Raw genomic sequence first — 17,462 nt, 5'->3', positions numbered from 1 at the left:
TCACTAACCTCCCTTCCAAAAGCATTGTTGTTCAAGATGTCATGTAAACACTAGAAGCAACTGAGCTCACGTTTAAACACCAGCATAAAAATTTGGAAGTCCCTTGTGGAAAAGGCAGAATCGCACCCAATGACACCTTAGGTCATTACTAAAGAGTATGATGGGGCTCAGACCTCTTTCAGCAAGACTCTGGAGGGCTGAAAAGTTGGCACAAATAGCAGCTATTTTATGGCAGCTAGTAGTTCAAGACAAATTTCCAGCTGCCTGGTTAGGGCAAAAACGTAAGTAGAATCAAGCCTTGCCCAAGATTCTCTGGTACTCTGTCCGCTATAAGGTGCCAGCTACAGAGGAGCAATCAGTGCACCCCTTCCTATGCTCAGACTACAGCATCACCTACAGTAAAAGTGCAGTTACCCAGACAGACTTAACAGCTTCACTTTACAATGATGATAATAAAAATAATGATGTTTACTCTTGGCTAGCATTTGCCTATATACTTCTGAGTCACACAAGAACAGTAAGAAAACAAACAAACCCAAAGAAGACGACATGAAGGGTGATGCAGAAATACTAAATTACTTGCCTTAAGCTTGTTTTGGTGTTTAGAAATCTGTCTGAAGGTTGTTACTGAGCTCTCTGGACAAGTACTTAATGCTTTGTTAAATAACAAGAGTGTCCTGTTAAAATTCTGAAACTAATGCCAAGAAATTTTGTATTTATTTAGCTCTGTGGAGAAACATCAGTATTACCTCATTTTGACTGATCTCGCTAACTAGACATACCTCATACAAAGTTGATCCTGGTACAACACCACTACACCAAGTTTGTAAACCAGAAAGAGCACCACGTTCCCTCTGAAGCAAAACTATTTTTAGCATTATGTATTAAGTAAATACATTTAATAAACAACTAATAACAAAAGCAGGAAGACTGCACGTAGCACCAGCAGTACCTAAGGAACAGGGTGCTGCTGACAGATGATCCAGAGAAAGGCATATAACAAAGGGAAAGTTTTCTAAGATGAGGTTTTGGTAAGGATTTGAAAGTTTGGGCTACAGGGCAGAAAATCTGCTAAGAAAAACCATTAGGAGACCAAAGAAAGGGGAAATACAAACACATTCTACCTACACACCGTCTCACAGATTACACAGCAGTCCTGCTTTAGCCACCATGTCACGGCAACAGTTTGGAAGGCTGGCTTAAAGTTAATTAGAAGTAAAATTATAACAAAGGTTCTTGTGGAAAAAGCCCAGTTAGCACAGCTGTACCTGGGAGGAAACACTTAGGTGCTCAAGAAACAACCAGTCTGGCACGTAAATTTACAACTATTGTGTTGGCTTTTCTTATGAAAATACCACCACAGTGACAGGTGAGGAGCATCTCCTGAGAACCATCCTTTTCGTAACTCTGCCGCCAGGGGATGAGCCCAGGACAGTACAGCTGTATCATCTGCCAGCACAGCTCTCTATTATCCAAGTGTCAGTTCTTTTTACAGAGGTGGGCATGTACATGTGAACAATCACAGCCCTACCTCAGCTTACTATATGAATTTGGTGAAGTTTTCAAAGCTTGCAGATGATTTTCAGACCCTAAACTCTACATACCTCAGAGACTCGACTGAGGGTTCACCATCTATTTTGCCCAGAGTCATCCTGAACTGTCACCGCTTACTCTCTTCATTGCCAGAGCTAGAATCATTCTTTGCATTTAGCTCCGTTTCTTTAACCGCATTTATCTAAGACAAACTTCAAAAACTGTTCTAGCATTCCGCACTGCCTAGAAATCATCAGCAGCCATCAGTAAAAGAAGCAGACGTGGCTCTTACAAAGGGCTGCAAAGAGAAGTGGCTGTCAAATACCAGTAACAGCAGAAGAGAACCAAAGAGCCTAATGCACAAACCGGCTACGGAGTCACGGTGTGACCCTGAAGTGCTTTGTGAGTCCGTTTCCTCTCCACCTGATCAAATGGTGATTGCTAATGACTGTAATGATTCCTTTTTGCCCACTTTCTTGCTTAGATGCACATAGACTTTATGTACACAGACACATGACATTCTTTATTTTAAGATATTTGTTGTATCCTATTACTTTTGTTAGTCTCTGGTAATACTTAACCAGAAGTTTAAACTGAAGAAGTAGCTTTCGTATTTGCTCTGAAATTACAAGTTTGTTCTCAGTCCCTAAAATGGTATCTTATGCTTAAAAGAAACTTTGGCAAAGAAAAGTAAAATACTTCACAGCTATCCTTCTACATCTAGTAACACAGCTATCCTTCTACATCTAGTAACATTACGTCTTTATATACCTGTGTAGAAGTAAGCTATGCAAATTTTCCTAAAAATAATGACGCTAGTGTAATTGTTCTTTCCAGGCTATGTTCCAAAACCAATTTTAAACTTGGAAAAACTATGAAAGTTGGATAGCTCGAAAAATACTTCAGTTTTTACTTAATAATAAATGCTTGAAAGGATCACAACATTTTATAAGGTCATATATAACACCAGTTACAGCACTACAGTAATGCATTATTCAGCTCCAGTAAAGAATATAAATCCTTGTAATGTACATAGTTAAAATGTGGTTTAATTCTTATTATCCTTTGGCTTTGACTCAAAGTTCCTGCTGAGCATTATAACGTTCAGACGATGCATATTTCCTGAGACTCTTTAATTAAGCCTGTAATGTAAGACTTTGCCTCTGGCTATTGGTCACATTACCTGGCACTCGCATTTACAGAGATACCACCTACCACTTCTGTTCTGCTGCCCAGCCTCTGAGCCAGAGCTCTGACCCTCAGTGAAATATGCGCTATTGATATGTCTCAGGCTGAGGCAGACTGGTGCTTTGGGCAGGCATTCAATCTTTGCTATTGCATGGTTGAGGTTTATGGCAAAAACATGACAACAAGGAGACTGAGAAGATAAAATTCTTGCTCTAGTCTTTCCTTTTTTTCCAAACAATTTCTGAGGGGCATATGGATGCTTAAGACCAAGAGCTTGCAGCACACATGCTACTTCTCTCCATCAGTAGGATGCATTTGCACTCTGCTCCAAAGGATGGTAAAGACAAGACCTCTCTGAAATTAGTATTACCTGGTGACAGCCGTCATCCACGCAGCCTCCTGCTCCACAGCAGGTCAGCGAGGAGAATGCCTGAACCTCTAGGACTTCTCCGGTACATGCATGCATAACACAGCACTGTGTTTAAGGAGTATCTTCTGCTCATCTTTTATGAAAATATCAAAAGATCTGGTTTTGTTTTGAAGTGAAGTGAAAAAACGACTTCAAATCTGCAGAACTTGTAAATGCTAAGAGAAGTTTTTCCTACTCACCTCTATGGGTCTCATTCAAAGGCAATGAGAGATGGATGCCTTTAAGCACTCTGGCAAAACACCCTTCAGCATTTTTAGGAATTTCACTGTACATCTTCGCGCAGCATTTGCCCTCCTGTGATTGTGACTGGCCTAATGGATCCTTCTTGCCTACTGAATGCTGAAGCAAGCATTTTAAATGCAGTTGTCCGTATGTGTTGACTTAAAGTGCATGCATCTTTGAAATCCACTCCCTTTCAGCATTACTGCCAATAAATAATTAAAAAGTCTATTAAGACAGCAAAAGCCAATTCACTGAAATTATAAGCAAATGTTTTCGCATCAAGGATCAGAATCAGGGAAACACTTAAACAACATCTTCAATTCAAAGCACGTGAGCGGTCACATTGATGCAACTGCCTAACTTGCAAGTCTTCCTGTGTTTTACTGCGTAAGGGATACTGCCCAGCCCAAGTTACATTCCCTTGTGGAAACATACAGTTATTCAAGATTTCAAAATATCTAGTAAAGACAACAGTTTCATAACTAGAAAGATAGGCTGCAAATCCAGTTTCAGCCTAAGTCCTATAATTTCGAATTGAATACAAAAATACTGCATTTTCCAAGCAAATATCACTGACAGAATTTAGCCCCCACTCTGTTGTTTCAGATATCAAAATACTCAGTTACTCAGATACATACAACATCATATACAATATCACAAAGACAGACAATAGTGGAAATAAGGACATTAAGAAAGTTTTCTACTCCAGTGAGCATGCTTACCCGTAGGAAGCAACATAAAGTGCCACAGAGGGAAGACAGACACTAAGCAACAGAAATCTCAGTTTGAAAAACATTCTGATAATTGAAAACATCAAACTACAAGTTAAAACCTAATTAAGAACATGAAACCTAGGAGTAAAAGCTTATGTTGTCAGAGCCGTAACAGTTAACATCAGGAGGTGACAAAGGAGGGAAGGAAAGACTGAAGAGGGACACGAGACACTTAAATAAATAATAAACGCTATTTTGGGAAAAAAGAATCTCTGCCAGACAACAAGCCTCCCTCTTGGCCAAGTGGCAAGCCCTGTTGACCCTCTACAGCTTGAATTTCCCAGGATGGCTTTCCACAGCGATCTGCTGTCACTTGATGTGACCTACAGGCAATGGACATGACCTGGACTTCCACCTTCCAATGTCACACGAAATAGCTACACACCAGAAACCTCTGCTTTCCACGGAGACGGGGGCCAGCCACTTAGTCAAATACGTGGGCTACTCATACACATCTCCTGTAGAAGAGCTCCTCATGGTCACTACTGCAGAGTACAACCCTGAACAAGAGTTTCACTTGAGTTTTCGTTTCTCTGAAGTTTTTGTACTTTCCAAGCCTGTCGGTTTGCCTCAGGTGAGCTGGAGCCGTGCCGGGATTCGCAGCCCTCCTGCAGGAACCTGGAAGAGCTCTGCCCAGCAAACGTCCACCCACTGAAAACCCACAGACCTCCCCAACCGCAACGGGGGCAGCTCCTCCTGCGTAGCACAACCTGCAATCCATCAGGTGCCTTTTAAATAAACCTCACCATGCTGAACTAAATAATTTCCTTATAATGGGCAAGTTATATGCGTGCTAAATCTTCCACACGAACACAACGGCACTTGCAGATCTCCAGCACTTTCTGGCCCAGGCTACCAAACTGCCGTAGGACCAAGAGAGTAAAACACTACCAGCCACACCTTATGCTCAGAAGAAAGTGACTCCAGCACAGAGCGACACGAGAAGTCTGGAACAGAGACCTGAGTGTGTTTGAACTTAGGCTCCACACCAAAATTTAAAAATAAGATAAAAAACTTCAATAATTTTATGTCTCTATGTCAGTTTTGAAAGGCTGGGCTATAAAGAGCACAAAGCCATTTGACTGGAGAAAAAACAATGAATAAGAAAACTATGTCAGTCACCAGTTTCATGGCTAAAATCAAAAGGCAACGACTTCCATTTACTCCATTTACTCTACATTTCTGTGTTTTCACAGGCAAAGGGACAGGCAGCAGGCCTTGAGAAAGGTTACCATGAGCCTGATCTGGAACTTACTGATAAAGCTTCATTGATTTGTTATTTACATTGTTTTTTGCTTTTTTGCTTTTTTTTTTTTTTTTTAACTATTAGTCAAGACTAACTTTTTGACCTTTGTAAGACATTTTGTCCAGCTACCAAGCATCGTGATAAAAGCGCCAACAAAAGTTCAAAGCTGAGCTGCCAGAAAGTTCCTCTGGAAGCAGCGATCAAACGTTGGCTGTTTCCTGCCTACTAAGAAACCAAACGCTGTTGAAGGCCACAACCAAATTTGCCTTAAGGTAACTTGCAAATAATGAACTTAGTGTCACTTTATAGGCACTGAGTGATTGCTCTTCTAATATCATGATTTTATTATTATTGTTTCTTAAAAATATTTTCTTTACTATATGTAAACTCAAACATTAGAAGACAGTCATATATAAGCAATTACAAACGTTAGGTAACGTTCACTACATAGGATAAAGCACAATTAAATGGCAAAAGACAGGAACAAAGACATAATAATAAAAATTCTTTCTGGTTCCTGTGAAATCATGGAATAATACGTATAATAAATTATATTTCACAAACAGCAAGAAGAAAATTATTTCAGGGCTACAATTGTTTTAAAGCTGACCCTCCAAGCAGAGGCAGGAGCTTATCCAAGCTGCTTGTAGCACAACCCTTCTTGGAAGTTCCTCTTCAAGCTTGGCTTTGCAGTAACGCATACAAATTATTAAACCATTACAAATGTCAGCACCTGGCACTTGCTACCTAACAGAAGCCAGCACCACAGGCTCCCCAACCACTATTTTCATCTTAATTTGAATCTTAAAACTGCAGATTTTTTCCTCCAGTTTAGCAGCACATACAAAATAGAGAAACAGTCCTGCAACAAGGAGCAGGGAACCCACCCTTCCCAGGAGGGACAGCACAGCTTGCACTCCCCGAAGTCCCATGGCCTCACTTGGGCAGTGTGGCCAGGGCACCCTGGGATGCCGGCACAAAGGGGTTGTGCTCTCCTAGCCTAAGGAGAGGGTCCTTCTGGGGCTCCCAGCTCTTGGGCAAGGGCTCCCCGTGGGGGAAAATCCCACACTTTTCACAGAAAGAAGCAAGCCTTGGCAGGGCGTTGTCTTTGGGTTTGTTCTGCTCCGAGAACAGACATAAGCAATGCTTTGGGGTGACGGGCTGCGAATGCCAAACAGCCAGAGAGGGCACGTCACAGCTCTGCCCGAGGGCTGCAGTGGTGTGGGATTCAGAAATCTCACATCCTCAGTATTTTCACTGCATGACAGATTTTGTTAATCCTGCTCTGAGGCTGTCAGCTCTCCGCACGCACACAATACTCGGAGCTTAGGCGATAATACAGGGTCTGGCTTTAGCTTTGAAAGGCAAGCCTCAAATTCAGATGCTCTGCCAATTGCTGGACACAGCCTCCGAATGCTCAGACTCTTCGGAAAGCATCTAGCGCACAGCCTGCTGGGGCTGGACGCAGTCGAAACAGACCTGACAGAGGCGCGCAGGGCTGCCGATGCGCCTGGATGCAATGGTTCACGGCCAGGGCCACCCCATCATCATGACTGGGACGCCACAAAAAAGTGCTGAAGGGGTAAAGCAGCTGGTATGCGTGGGACATGCCATTTCCATGGCCAAAATGCCAGTGAAAGATTTTCAGTCATGGAAATGACATTGAACCACACATTTTCCAGTATTAACAGGGGTCCAGACCGGCAAGTCACAATTTTGGGTTTTTTTTCCTGAAAAGCAAATATAGGGAATATTTTGAGAAATTGAAGGTTATTAGCTTACTTCCTAATTTCCCATGGAAAAGTGTTTTCAGACAAATTCCATCACTTCTACAGATGTCCAGCTAGCACCCTTGGGACTGACAACCAACCCATTATTGCCCACTGCCTCAGCGTTGTTTTCAACTGCGGCAATAAACATCGTTATAAGTCAAGACAATAAAACATTTGCATCTTTTTCTTTTAAATCTTCCTTTGGCTTCAGCACTGCAATCTATCCAGTTGCAGTCATTTTCCCAATCAGAACACAAAGCACAGGACTGTATAATACAGATGTTATCTCCATATCTCCATTGGATTTACCAGCTACTAATATGCTTTTATTGCCAGCCTGCAGCCCAGTTAATTCCTCTTCTAGTGATACCAGTGAACTCTGACAATGAGGCAAAACTACAGGGACTGCAAAGCTATGTCAACAAGTCTGCAAAACAAGATTGTTGCAAGAGAGAAGGAAGGTTAATGTGAAAAAGTCCACGAGATCTGTGCAGCAGACCAGGCACCAAGCAAAAGAATGTTCCGCATAATTTGTCCTACTTCGGTAAATCAAGAACAACAATTTTAGAAGTAGGTTCTCCTTGTACTGTGGTCTCCAGTACTTGAAGGACTAGGTAATTACAAAACCCCAAAAAATTCTCAGTGTGTTACACGAAAGTGGATGTAGTCACTTTGAAGTTGCCCTGGCTACAACATTATTGTAGCTAGATCTGGAAAACGCTGCATGCAAAACACAGCTGTGCATGTCTGTATTTATCCAATTATTATCTGATTGTTTTTAAGAAATAATTTGTGCATTTTTATTTCCTGTGCTATGCTTCACTGCTCAAAAAATGGAATTATCACTTTAAACCACTTCGCTATGCAAGAGCTATTTATGTCATTGAGGTTTAATTCCAGTGTAACCAGGGGAAGAGAAAATTGCAGGGTGGGGGGAAAGCAGCATCACAGAAGGCTTTACAGTTGCATTTACCTGTATCTGTTTCAGAAAATGAAATAAACCAGAAACAGACCTCCCCTTTCAGCATCGTTTCAAACTGATCCCAAAGCAAAATGCATCCCAGACATGCTCCCAAGAAATGCTGCACAGAGAATGCCGCACAAGCAGTAACATCAGACATTGGTCACCTGTAGCTTTGTGTTCTACCTGCTGCACAACCTCCTGCAACCATGCGCCAGTCATGATGGCAACTTGCCAGGCTGGCAAGTCAACCTGCATTTTACTCACTGTTCATATGAATAAATTAAGCCACCTCCTCAGTCAGCATAAACCAACACTGTTTCACTTCAGTCAGGAGAGACACAGAGAATTACTCGCTGGAGGATCCAGTTCACTGTATATAAAAGGGCTTCAGAGATAAAAAATATATTTTAAACTACTGCAAAGGAAATTTGGCTTTTAGGTAAGAAATGAAGGCGTGATACACAGCGGGACTCCAAGAAAAAGTCTCTCTGAAGTCAGCTGCATTTAAGTGGGTGCTTGTAATTAAGCATGCTCCCAAATGTTAGTCTAGGAGATGCTGAATGGGGAGCTACCTAACATTTAACTTGAAAATAACATGTGAATTCCTCCTATTTTGCTGTTCTAACACCAAGGGATGCACAGGAAAAAAGGAAACAGCTGTAAAACTCTTAAGAGCCCCTCACTTCAATATTGCAACTGCCACAAATATGTATTGTATGTGCAGTCCGTGAGATATGAAGTGCTTATTTATTTCTAGATATATTTATCTGAACAACTACTAGATGTATTTCTCTTAAAGAATGGCAGCAGACACCCAAGGACTCAATTAGTCTACGAATATTTCGGTTTGTTGGCACAATTCTCTATTTGCTATCAGAACAGATTTGCATTAGAGCTTTATATAAGCAATCAGTCAGACCTCATGCTATCAAATATTAATCTTCTGTCCTTTAACCCAGTTATCATTATTCTGGAATAATCAAGAATTTTCCTGTTCTGTGATGTCATCTGAAGTGCAGAGCATGACAGCATACAATAGCTTTACTGTACAGCAGAGACAAGGTCATAATGAACTGTTTGGTTCTGATAATAATTGATTATAATTAACAGAATTTGTGTATCTTCCCTTCTGCTAATTTGCCCTATACAATAAAAATGGGCAAGCACAGAACTAAATTTTACAATTTTCTTTCCATCAGAGGCCAAACACTTCACAAACATTAGGTATTGTTGGTAAGCATTTGGAATGCTGTGCAAATTAAAAGGGTGCTAGCAAATCAGCTTCTGCTGGCAAATATCACAATTCTCATATCTTTTTAAGATCTTAGCTTGGAAGCATAGCACTTTGGTAGGTGTACTGTTAAAAATATTCATAATTAAACATAACTGCATTAGAGCATCTCATGCTCCTGAAGTTGCATCACGCATGAATGGGCTTACAGACAATTAGGAACTTCCTCATTTCTAGAAAGGACAAGAATATTTTCTCAAATGAGTATTAAAATGGACACACAGCCCACTGGACAGGTCATGAATACTTCTGGGAACAAAAAAAAAACCAAACTCAAACAACTCATAGTTGACATCCAGAGAATATGAGCTATAGATCAGGCTCAGTTAAATGAGAGCAAGGATCCTTAGCAAGCTCTGGATGCAGAGTTCAGAGAAGAGTCAAAAATACCATCCTGTCCGTCATAGAAGTTCCCTTCCAATGTGCTGGATCTGGGAAGTTTGCCCAGGCTCTAACTCTCGAAGACGAGATTTCATTCTCAGTGCTGTCCATGGGACAGCTTTTACAAACACCAAGTGGACTGAAAACATGCTGAAAACATCAAACATCCTCTAGAACAAGAGAAAGGAATTACATTATTGCACGGCACCCAGGCCACTGTCTGCTGATGGCTAGAAGATTTTTTTTTTTTCCCCCCTCAAGATGAAAAGCTTTATATAAGGCTTTTTTTTTTGCTTTTTTTTTTTTTTTTTCTTTGAATGGAGTTTAATACAAAATTCAAGTTTCACAGCTTGGAAGGAATCCAAGCAACACGTGGTGTGTACCCTCTTCATCCAACAGACTGTTACAAAGGATTCCATCAGCCTTCAATGCCAAACTTTTCACACTTGGTTCATAGAAATAATGCAGAAAATAAGGGCTAGAGATGCAAGTTCAAAGCCATAAGCTTTCTCTTTCTTCCTCTCTCTCCCTATGTACATGGTTGAAACGTGTACAATGACTGCAGGTAACAAGTTAAAACTTCCCAAAATGCTGCATGAGACTGCACCCAGCTATCTTCAATGCAAATAATATCCAGTTAATGCGTGCCTAAACCATGACACCCACCAATATCCAAAAAGGACTCACTCAGCAGATAGAGAATTTAGGTCTTTCAAATCTTTCTTGCGTAATTTAACAATGGAGACATTTCTAGCCACTGTGTTTCTGGGCTTATCTTTGCCAAAATCAGTGTATCTAATTATTGGACTATAACAGCTCAGCAATTTGATTGCATGGGATGTTTCTATGGGGACTGCATTACGAAGATTTCAGAGGTAAGCCCATGAATTTTACTTGCATTTTCATGTTTCTCAGCAAGAAGGAAAACATGCTGTTTCCTCTTCACTTTGACAGTAGAATGCAAAATCCTCAATTAAAGTGAGCACAGACACTGCAAGAAATTGCAGAATTTTGCCCAGTGGACATATATCCCAATAGGCATTTTGGCACCTTATGAAATGGCGCATGCCCCTCCCTGCCCCCCAAACTAATGAGTTGGAAGAAAAATATTTATCTGCATTTTGAAAAGCAAGTACCCTGGAAGTTCATTTTATCTTCACAACCTGACATTATGAAAGACTCCCTGTTTATGGCACTACAAATCACAATCACATTGTCACAAAAACTGCAAGACACTCTTCTACAGGCTCCAAGATTCCCGGATTAATGCGTTTTTTTCCACAAATATTGACTAAACTGGAAAAATCCCCAGCTTGGGAGATAACCATAAAACTCATGAAATGCCAAACGCACCCAAAACCAGAGACACAAAAGATTCAGAGTATTATTTTTAGACATACTCTTTTAAAAAACAGTTTCCCAATTATTTAATGATTCTTTTCCACACCATACTCTAACAAATAACGCAGGGAGCATTTCTATTCTTGTTTTTAGTAGTGGATATGGTACCTTTAAGTTTGCAATTCTTATCTAGTCTTACTGGGAAACGCTGATTACGTGGCACTGGGGTGAAATCAGCTGTGCAGCCCAGATTGCTGATGCTGACCAAGTCCTTGCACGAAGGGCAAAATGCTCACTTATCTGCAATAGCAATCATCTCTGGTTTAAGATGCATGATTAGGCACCTTGCTCGGCAGCTGCTGCTGCCATACTCATGCTCTGGATCCAAGCAGGGCTGACAGCATCTTGTTATTCCCAGACAAGAGCCAGGTAAAAGGTGCGTGGGCTTTCCAAGCAGCAGTGTGCCTCTGGACAGCCTCAACTGCCCACAGGCTACGAGGGCAGATCACAGACCCGAGTCCCTCGTGGCACCCACAGCTGAAGGTTATGGTTTTAAATTTCCAAGTTGAACAGAATAAATAATTAAAGGTCAAACAACTGAGCATGTGATTACTTAGAGAGTACTAGGCAATGAAGTTAAATTTGAGTCATACCCGATGACAAAAGCATCTTGCCAGGTGCAAGAAACGTACCAAGAGTATGTTTTTCCTGTTCAAAGCGGCCACTTAATTGTGAGGTGCAACACCCACAACAGAGTGGCACAACACGAACCTTCAGTTCTGAGTCTTTTAATGAATTAAGCCAGAAACCAATTTCAGAGAAAGGAATTACAGAATAATAAATACCTTTTAATAAGACAATTTTTGCTCCTTACACGATACTCTCCAGAGTAGGAACGTTTTCGTTCTAAAAACAGCTAGCTCTTAAAAAAAATTAAATTAAATGGTAGAGAGAACAATAACAAGCAGTCTTCTCCCCTGGTCTCTTTAAATGCACTACTGTTAAAATACAAATTTTGTCTGGGAGCAACTGGCCTCTGAGAGGTTCTCAGAGACAAGAGACTGACACAGGTGAGAAGTACCGAGCCGCTCCGCTGCAGGCAGGGTACACCCTAGTTACAGAAGGGCAGGAAAAAGCAGTCGGGTTTTGCTGTATGATGACAAGCACACTGCTGCCTGTACTCAAGCATCAATATTTACTTCACCAACATGGGAGAGCACTTGTGTTCCACGGGAAGAGGCTTTCAAAGCATCTTTCATGCTGGCTCTTTGCCAACGTAATCCTCTCTGGACTGGCGTCCCCCCCTTGGCTAAAGGTAACTTTCCAGCTGAAATCCTCCTGGTGTGGCACATGCGTTACATGCAGTTCTTCTGTTTGGATTCTGAGAGCGCATGTTATTTCAGCAATCTCCAAGTTTCACACTTCAGTAGCACCTGGAACTGCACCCATCACAGTGCAAGCCACCAGCTACTCTCACACAGCAAGACACCCCAGTGAGATCATCTTCTGGAAACTGCATAGCAAAAATCAGTTCATATTTTGACTTCAAGCAACAAAGGAAAAATAGATATTCTATATTCTGGGAGGAAGAACTGTAATTTTTAAAAAAAGTTTATTATTGCCATAAGCTTAGAAGAGATGCTGCTGACCTTCAAGTAGAGGGAAACCACACAGACGCGAGGGTGCACCTCTGCCTGCCGCGGCTCAGCCCAGCACCCTCAGCTGGTGGCTCCAAGAGCCAGCACAGCGCACTCAGGCTGGGGACAGCACTGGCAAAAGAAAAACACATGGCAGGGTTTACCTCGCACAGGCGAAGGCAGAGGTGAGAACTGCAAGTGCTGCACCAGTTACCCAGTCCTGTGTCCTGCTACGCAGAGCCTCATTCCCTCTGCCAGCTGCAATACTCCGTGGTCCTGTATCAGTAAGTCTCAGAGGGCTCCCTAGCATCTCATCACACGACTTCTAACAGTCACAAAGCTACAGCTTTGAAAGGAGACTGCTAACAATCTCTCTAACTCAAAGATTATAAACTCCATTGCTCCGAGGGAATGAAAAACCGAGGCAAAATTTATCTCTGGGCTAACTGCTGCTGAAGCCATTACATTTGGCTCCTGGAATTTCTGTGAAATGAAGGACAGGAAATGCAAAATGTAAACAGCCACAACCTCATCGATGGAGATAACTTCTGAAATCATGAGAAAAGTAGTCACAGCTGTTTCAGATGTAACATACAACCATTTCAGCTGCTGAAAACAACTTTCATTCTCTCCAAACTATGCTCAGCTTCTCTTTGTGTGATAGTGCAGGCAAACATTCCTGGACCCTCCAGAAGAATCCTGACAACGTGACCTTATCAAACACCTTGAGGATGCTCAGGGGTATCTGGTTTTGGCATTAGCCCACAGTGAGATTTAGAGATAGGAAACGGGAGGTTTGTTTTCAAAATATTTTTTCCGATGCAGTAAAGACCAAGTTTCTGAGTTTCACCTTGGATGAGTATCATTTTGCAACACCGTGCAAATAAATTTGCCACATCCTACTCCCTCAAACAGAGCTGATGAAAGAGTTGTTAATCCGCTGCACCAAATTTGTACATTACATGATTCACACTTGTTAAACACCACTGAACAGGAGAAAAGCTAAAGAATAGTTGTTTGTTAGCTATATAATCCCACTTACGAAAAAAGAACTGGGAGAACAGGAACTACCTGACTGCATCGTCTTTTGACACATTGTCCCAGCACAGGTAGGTGTAAAGGTATAATGGAATCAGACTGATCCTCAAATACTGCTATTTGATTAACACGAGTAGTGTGATTTGGCAGGTTCAATTTGAACAAAATATTTTTATATGCGACTAAAATAGAGAGGAACATGAAGGAATTGTGCAAAAATTGTTTGCAGAAACTATCTTTTCCTTGGAAAAATATCAGCCAAAAATGCTTGGCTGTCAAGTAAACGCTTCCCTTTGTTCACTTACACACAACTCAAAATATATCTTTACAGGTGAATTCAAAGAGCTCTGCTGAAGCTGAGCGGGTTGGAAGAGTACCTGTTCTCTCTTTAGAAGATCACTTGCAGTCATACCTGTAAGATTTTCAATGGTTGTACAGCTGACTGGAAGACTAGGAAAGGAGGGGAAACGATATGAAAAATTCATGATAAGGCCTCCAGAATATGGTCCTGTTTCAACACACAGCATGGGTTTGAAATGCCAACATTCAAAATACCAACCAAACCAGAGCCAAGACAGGAAACCTGAGGGCAGTGGAGAGAAACTCTTAAATGAGCTGATTCGTCCCAGCATTGTGCAGGAAATCACCAAAGCAGAGAAGCCGCTCAGCAATCTACTCAACACATCTCAAATGAATGCAGTGCTACTCTCTGCTCCCATCTGTCTCCAAAGCAAAAGGAAGAGAATAAAACATGCAGGCAAACTTCTGCAAACCTGGGGATTCTTTACTAACCATATTGCTGGACTTGGCAAAATGTTAAAGCTGCTGATGTTATTTTTCTCACAGTGCTTTTTCACAGCAAAGAAAACAGAGACAACTTCCACCACTAATCTGAATGCTTTTGACCACTTCACATAAAGAGAAATACATCCCTGGAAACCAAAGTAATACTTTAACCTTCAGCTGTGATACCCAGATTTACTTCCACCTCTCAGAGAGCGACAGTCCCTTCTCTGCCCACCCTAGGATACCTGCCTGGTCTCAGCTCCTACATTTGAGCAGCCCCTAGCAGTCTAGAATACTGTGGGACATACATGTGTTGCCCATAATAAGTTGGTTGTGACTCTCCTCAGCTATTTCAAGGTCATAAGTAAGCAGCTTTCTACAGAAAACGAATTCAGAAGTGGATGTGGCTTTCAGTAACACTGAAAGAAATATCAACACACATAAGCATACACTTAATTTCTACCATAATTTTTCATTAAACATTGTGTTTATGCCCCCCCGACCCCAAAAATATTAAGGTCCCTGGAAAGCACATCAACTTTTGAAGTCACCTGTCACTCCCACTGACAATCTTGGCAAGGAGGTAACAGGCCAGAAGAGCAAATCACATGCAGATCAGGGAACACACAGACCGGCAGGGCAGCACAAGGAGGTGGTATGCTGAGGCTGAAGGCATCACCTCAGCCGGTAATCTGCTGCAGCTGGCAACTGTAACAGCTGCAGCTGATGATCTCCCTTTCACTTCCTTCTCCTCCAAGTGTGAAATTCTCTTGCTCATACTCACAAGTGCATTCTCCCCTAGTACCTTCACTGACACAAACTGATGTTCTTACACGATTTCAAGTCAGTAATAAAACAAGTCTTCATTAGCACTGTGTATTTCTAGCTCTACATCCTGCATGGATTAGTACTTTATTATGTATTGTGTTTTGATACCACTTTATAATGCCACTGTGTCTAACAATCTTTGTGTGAACCTTCCTTGCCAGTCTCAACTCACAACAGCTTGGCTCCAAAGTGAGGTCCTTAAAAAAAGATGCAGTAGGCTTGTTGAAACAAATAATGAAACAGTCAAAAGCTTTCCCCAAAGAAAGGCCAACAGAAGACAAGGGTAGAAATATTTACACAATCACTAAAGCACATTGGAAATATGTGTTCTGAATAAACACTCATCTTCGGTATGCAAGTACCATCACCTTTGCTGTCTCGCAAAGATCAGCGAGAACGGAAATCAATGATGCTGCCTTGTTAGAAAACACAAATCAAAGCATCAATGACTTTGTAAAATCCCTTCTGTCACTTTGACCTTCTGATGCAAGGCATCTCCATGGATTCATTACCATTCACTGCAATGCCTAAAGAGGAAATCTGCAGCACAACAGTATTTTAGAGTAACACACTGGCAGTGGGGATCATAACAAAAGCTAGGAAGCTGAGTGTACAAAAAGAAATGAGAATCCCTTGAATGGACGCTTGCACTGCCATGAAGAAGACTGTATCCTCTCTTCTAACGAATCCAAGTCACTTCTGCTGTTATCCAACTGAACACCAGGTCCCTGCCTCATCATCTGCACCTACTGTTTCCTGTGAAGAGTCTGGCTCTCTTCTTGCCCAGTCAGTCATGTTAGGAGCTACCACTATTACAGTTGCACCTTCTCCAGGCCCACCAACACGGTTAAATATCATAAACATGGTGGGCAACAGCAGATCAACCCTCTCTCAGAGAATCTCTTGTAAGAAAGAAGTGGGAGGAGGGTGGTACTAACCTGAGTCTCCAAGCTGGTGTAGGGACTAGGAGGTTCAATCTACAAAAAGAGCAGACAGAAACAGCCATTACTCTGGCATAGTAGAAAAGAAGATGTTTTGAGCTGTTACTGGTCCAAAGTGGTGATGTTAGGAACAAACACAGCTGCTCAAACAAGGATGACAAAGGATTTTTAATTCTTTCTTTTTTTTTTAAGAGCTCCTCCTTTTCCAGACATTCTACCATCACACAGAAATAACAGGATCTCTACAATATCTGGATGAGTGAAAGAAGTTGCAGTAACCGGATTACATCAGAGACAGACCAGCCACAGAACAACTCAAAACCACACGCAATCCCTTGCATCTGGGATTTAATCCTTTGTTACATTTCTTTCTTAGATTACAATTGACTGGTGCTCCTGTAATTTCAAGGTGTTAGAACCTTTTCAGAAAGTTAATCAGGACTTGATGACAGTCGGCCACATCCTTGGCAAAACTTTTCCCCCCAACAGCTGCAGTTACACTGTGGTGGTTTTTCTTCCCATTAAAATTTCACCCTGATGAATGTCTCTCTCCAGCTCTGCACATAATATGTGCATGTGCACCATGCATTTTCTGCAGTCTGCCATCTTCCTTGGTGTCAAAAGCTGAACCCTTAACTTGGCTTGGCCAGACATTTCAAACCTCATTAAACAGCTTCTAAACACAAAAGCACAAAAATTGTCTCTTTAGCCAGTTAAGAGGTTAGAAAGAGGTAATATCCCTACAGAAGACTCCATCATTTGTGTTCTGCGATTAGGGCTCAAGCAAAATCTTTAAAAGAACATCTCTTAAAGTAAAAGGGACATTTAATACCTCAGTCCTGCTGGTTCAGGTATTACTCTGTAAGGTCTTGCTTTCTACAACATCCTGTTTAATTGGAAAGCCTAACAGAGTGGAACTAGGTCAATGATGCTTTCTCTTTAATCCATCACATCTGTTGAAATTAGATAGCTTCAGTTTAGTAGTGTAAATTCTTGTCTGCCAGATTATCAGGCTCATGAGACTAATTTTGAGTTTTGATATCCCCAGATACTCAAGTCATTGTGATTCTACTTTGGCTAAACCATAGAAC

At 41.5% G+C, this 17,462-nt stretch overlaps 1 protein-coding gene across 3 annotated transcripts in view; it reads right to left on the bottom strand.

Moving 5' to 3' along the window:
* Window positions 1–17,462, bottom strand: part of XYLT1 (xylosyltransferase 1) — a 194,481-nt gene that overhangs the window by 127,363 nt on the left and 49,656 nt on the right. The window contains exon 3 of one of the 3 annotated variants that reach the window (XM_086622158.1): window positions 6,347–6,387. The exons of 1 other annotated variant lie outside the window; for it this stretch is intronic. In XM_086622158.1, coding sequence (XP_086478284.1) covers window positions 6,347–6,387 — 41 coding nt within the window. Of the gene's footprint in view, window positions 1–6,346; window positions 6,388–16,368; window positions 16,408–17,462 lie in introns of all 3 variants that reach the window. One more of the 3 variants, XM_086622159.1, reaches the window with a different exon arrangement.

Source organism: Tauraco erythrolophus, chromosome 17 (assembly GCF_009769465.1).
Source record: "Tauraco erythrolophus isolate bTauEry1 chromosome 17, bTauEry1.pri, whole genome shotgun sequence".
Lineage (NCBI taxonomy): Eukaryota > Metazoa > Chordata > Aves > Musophagiformes > Musophagidae > Tauraco > Tauraco erythrolophus.
Note: the sequence above shows the minus strand (reverse complement) of the source record. Positions and strands in the feature narration are given on the sequence as shown.